The sequence below is a fragment of the Microtus ochrogaster genome, unplaced genomic scaffold (assembly GCF_000317375.1).
Source record: "Microtus ochrogaster isolate Prairie Vole_2 unplaced genomic scaffold, MicOch1.0 UNK24, whole genome shotgun sequence".
NCBI classification, from domain to species: Eukaryota; Metazoa; Chordata; class Mammalia; order Rodentia; family Cricetidae; genus Microtus; species Microtus ochrogaster.
Window position 1 is genome coordinate 4447945 of NW_004949122.1, and position 4028 is coordinate 4451972.

At 53.6% G+C, this 4028-nt stretch overlaps 1 protein-coding gene across 1 annotated transcript; it reads left to right on the forward strand.

The window, feature by feature from the left end:
- Positions 1-1550: 1550 nt before the first annotated feature.
- Sox14 (SRY-box 14) lies at positions 1551-3299 on the forward strand. Its single transcript, XM_005367804.2, has one exon. It carries the CDS (start codon positions 1877-1879, stop codon positions 2597-2599), a length of 723 nt encoding a protein of 240 aa, XP_005367861.1. The 5' UTR covers positions 1551-1876; the 3' UTR covers positions 2600-3299.
- Positions 3300-4028: the final 729 nt, after the last annotated feature.

Genomic DNA, 4028 nt, shown 5'->3' on the forward strand with positions numbered 1-4028 from the left:
ACAGCACTAAAGCTGAGAAATCCCCCTAGCCTTTCCAATAGAGGAAGAGGAAGTAAGTTCTTCCCTTCAAACACATTACAATTTTTTTAAAGGCCTTCCCTTCCTGCCTCCCCCACCCCCGCCCCCGCCCCCACGGGCATCTTCTAGTAGCCAACTGCGTTGTGCGCATTTCTGGCCTGTCCTCCTCCCGGGAGAGGCTGGTGCAAAAGCCAATAAGCCTGGAACACACTCAGGTCCTTCAGGACCGGGGACAATAGTTTCCATTTAATAAATATTTCCCCCAAGGGCATTTCACATCGGCCAGGCAATTATTCAAAAGAAACAGGCTCGCAGGTTGGCTCGGCGGGGTTATTTCGTCCTCTTTACCCGAAGAATGCTCATCTGACTCAAGAAACGAGTCCCCATCCTCGCTGGGTAGGAAAAGGCACTCTGGGAGAAAAGGACCCGAGTTGAGAGGGTACTGCCTGAGACTCCCTGCTGCAGCGCCTAAGGGGCGTCAGGAAAGTCCCCAGGGCCTGCCTCCCCCTACCTTTCCAGTTTGGGCCGTTGAAGAAAGCTGGGGGTTTTAAGTCACCAAATAATGACAAAAGTAAATAAGAATCAGAATGAATCCTACCTATCACACTTAGCCCTCAAAGTGAAGAGTCTTAGTGTTAAGGGCCCCCAACGTGAACAGTCCTAGTGTTAGAGGCGCGCCAATCAGGACTCGAAACCTCTGCAATTCAGACACGAAGCATCCAAAGAGCTTTGCTCCGACCCCCAGGAGCCCAGAACGGCTCAGTGGGGGAGTCCTGGGACGTCGAGGAAGGAGTCCACGAAAGCTTACTTGAAAGATCGATATAAAGCACCACAGAGGTTCTGGCGCGAAAAGTTTATTTTGCTTTTTGCCCTGAGTTTGATACATTCTTTTCCTCTCCCAAGGATCTTCGACAAGTGTGTGTTGGGGGCGAGGTGGGCAGAGGCGGGGTGCTGTCTTCTCATTTGGTGGCAAGGCTGTCCTATTTATCTAAGTGAGCTCCGAGCTTACTGCCTTTGCTGACAGCTCCCTGAATCTTTGGATGGGAAACACCGGTTCTCCTTTGAACAATTGGGGATGAAAACAGGGGGCACGAAAAGTTTCAGTTTTTTTCTGGAGACAATGTAAAGCCCGAGTCCCCGGTCCTGAGCTAGCCTCTCTGTTCGGCCGTCTTTCTGTTCCTCATACCTCTCCCCGCCCCCATCAGGGACGCTCCGGTTTCCGCTACTCGCGAACTGGCAGGTGCGCCCCCCTCGACTTCCCTGCTGCTGATTGGCGCCCAGGTTGGGGAGTCGCCGCCCCGCGCTTATGTCAGAGTGCGTGCGGTCCCGGCCCACCTCGCCTTTGAACTTCGCCGCTTTTGGCTGCAGTTCACCAGCCTCCCCGCATTCTCAGCCAGGTGCAGTGCTAGGCAAAGCAGCGCCTGGAAAGCTACGGGAGGGGGGAGCCACGGCCAGAGAAGCCAGGGGAAAGACGGGAAGGAGAGAAGGCGAAGGTGAAGTGGGAGAGAAGGAGGAGCCTCCTGCCCTCGCCAGAAAATTACCTAGCCACTTAATCCCAAGACTCTGGTACTTGGGCCCCAATCTCTGGTGCCCACAGACTCCAGGCCGAACGCCCTCTCATCCCCGCTGCCCTTCCTACCCTTCGGCCCCCTGGGGGCTACCTAGGTGCTGGGACTGGCATGATCAGTTGAAAACTTTGCAGGGTCAGCTCTTCTCTCTGACTCCCCCTCTGCGACTCCGAGACGAGAGGAGTTCAGAGTCCCAAGCTCAGGACGGACAGAAAGACAGACGGCCAACCGCGCCCAAGCTCGCCCGCAGAGCCCCTGCATTCCCCGCCCCCGCCCGCCTTGCCGGGACCATGTCCAAACCTTCAGACCACATCAAGCGGCCCATGAATGCCTTCATGGTATGGTCCCGGGGCCAGCGGCGCAAGATGGCCCAGGAAAACCCCAAGATGCACAACTCGGAGATCAGCAAACGCCTAGGCGCCGAATGGAAGCTCCTGTCCGAGGCAGAGAAGCGGCCTTACATCGACGAAGCCAAACGACTGCGCGCCCAGCACATGAAGGAGCACCCCGACTACAAGTACCGGCCAAGGCGCAAGCCCAAGAACCTACTCAAGAAAGACAGGTATGTCTTCCCCCTGCCCTACCTGGGCGACACGGACCCGCTCAAGGCAGCCGGCCTGCCCGTGGGGGCTTCCGACGGCCTTCTGAGCGCGCCCGAGAAAGCCCGGGCCTTCTTGCCGCCGGCCTCGGCGCCTTACTCCCTGCTGGACCCTGCGCAATTTAGTTCCAGTGCCATCCAGAAGATGGGTGAAGTGCCCCACACGTTGGCCACCAGCGCGCTGCCCTACGCGTCCACCCTGGGCTATCAGAACGGCGCCTTCGGCAGTCTCAGCTGCCCCAGCCAGCACACGCACACGCACCCGTCCCCCACCAACCCGGGCTATGTGGTGCCCTGTAACTGTACTGCCTGGTCTGCCTCCACCCTGCAGCCCCCTGTCGCCTACATCCTCTTCCCAGGCATGACTAAGACTGGCATAGACCCTTATTCGTCAGCCCACGCTACGGCCATGTAACCCCCAGCTTGGCCCGGACCAGAAGGGTGGCGTGGAAGCAGAGAGCTGCAGCCTTTCCCTTGCACCTAGTCTGGCCTGCAGATGTCTCTGGGACAGGCCTGTCGCTACCCTTTGCCTATCCTAGACTCTGCCTCTCTCTTCCGGGGGGAAGGGAGGGGCCGTCCTCCTGGACCCAAGGCACAGACTTGTGCCCGAAATTTCCAAACATTAAGACAGCTACACATCTGCCCCTCTCCCGACTCTCCCAAAGCAAGTCTCTGACTGTAACCTCTTTGGACAAAAAAGTAGGCAGTTTTGCTTTATTTACGTCCCCTCACTCTCCTCGGATAGGCTTTGGACTCGGAACTCCCAGATCCTGGTATTATATCTAGAATATGCGTATATATATTTTTCCTTTCCCACTGAAGAAAAGAGCCGAGTCTCAGTGCTGTGCCATCAGACACAGCTAGGCACCATTTGCCCATCTTGTGTCGGGAGAGAAAGGCTTAAAAGTTTAAAACTTCAGGAAGGGAAACCTTTCTGTTTAAAACCATACTATGGTCGTGTTTGCTTCGATAAAGAGAAAATAAAAAGGACCCACATGGCTTTTCACTTTGTGTAACGCAGTACTCCTAGACACCTAAGCTTACTTTTAGACAGAATGTCAGGTTATGAAGTCAGGAAGTAGAAAGTGAACGAAAACTTAAAATAATAAAAACATCCTACATGGTCATAAATGTCTTGACAATGTCTTGGAAATGTAACTAGAAGGATTTTACCTCGTTCCTCTGTTCATTTGTTGAACAAAGACGTTTTGAATAAAGACAATCTGTCATTGCGAAAAGTAACCTTTGATGTGCATAAAATCAAGTTAGGAGGCTTAGGTTCAAAGAGTCTTCTTCCAAACAGAGAGAACCTAGAGGGGCTGAAGCAGGGAAGGCTGGGCTGGTCCTGCCCGGGCAGAACCTGATAGCCTGTGGTCTGTAGAGGAGCCTTGAGTCTGGGCTCCATCCAGACTGCTCCCAGGTAACCTGAATTTTGCCTTTAGAGTCTCGACAAAGGTATCCATCCCAGGATGCTGTGCTTTTCCCACAGTCTTCCTAAAGCGGGTCAAACCATTTCCAGTAGGGAATGGACTCAAATAAAGGTGGAACCTCTTGAGTTCTAGGTGGGTTTGCTTTTTAAAAACTACGCTCCAAAGATGGGCAGTAGTAGTCTTGAGGGAACAAGTTACACTATTGGAGCAGACTGCACGGCTTACGTGCAAGCCACGGGATGAGAATGGGAGGATTTTTGCTTAATTTTGTTTAATGTTTGCTGCCAGGTCCCCTGAGAATCTGGGGACCCCAGACTAAGTTCCTAAGTTTATTTTTTAGTGTGATAGTTAACAACTTTCTCTCTCTCTCTCTCTCTCTCTCTCTCTCTCTCTTTCTCTCTCTCTCTCTCTCTC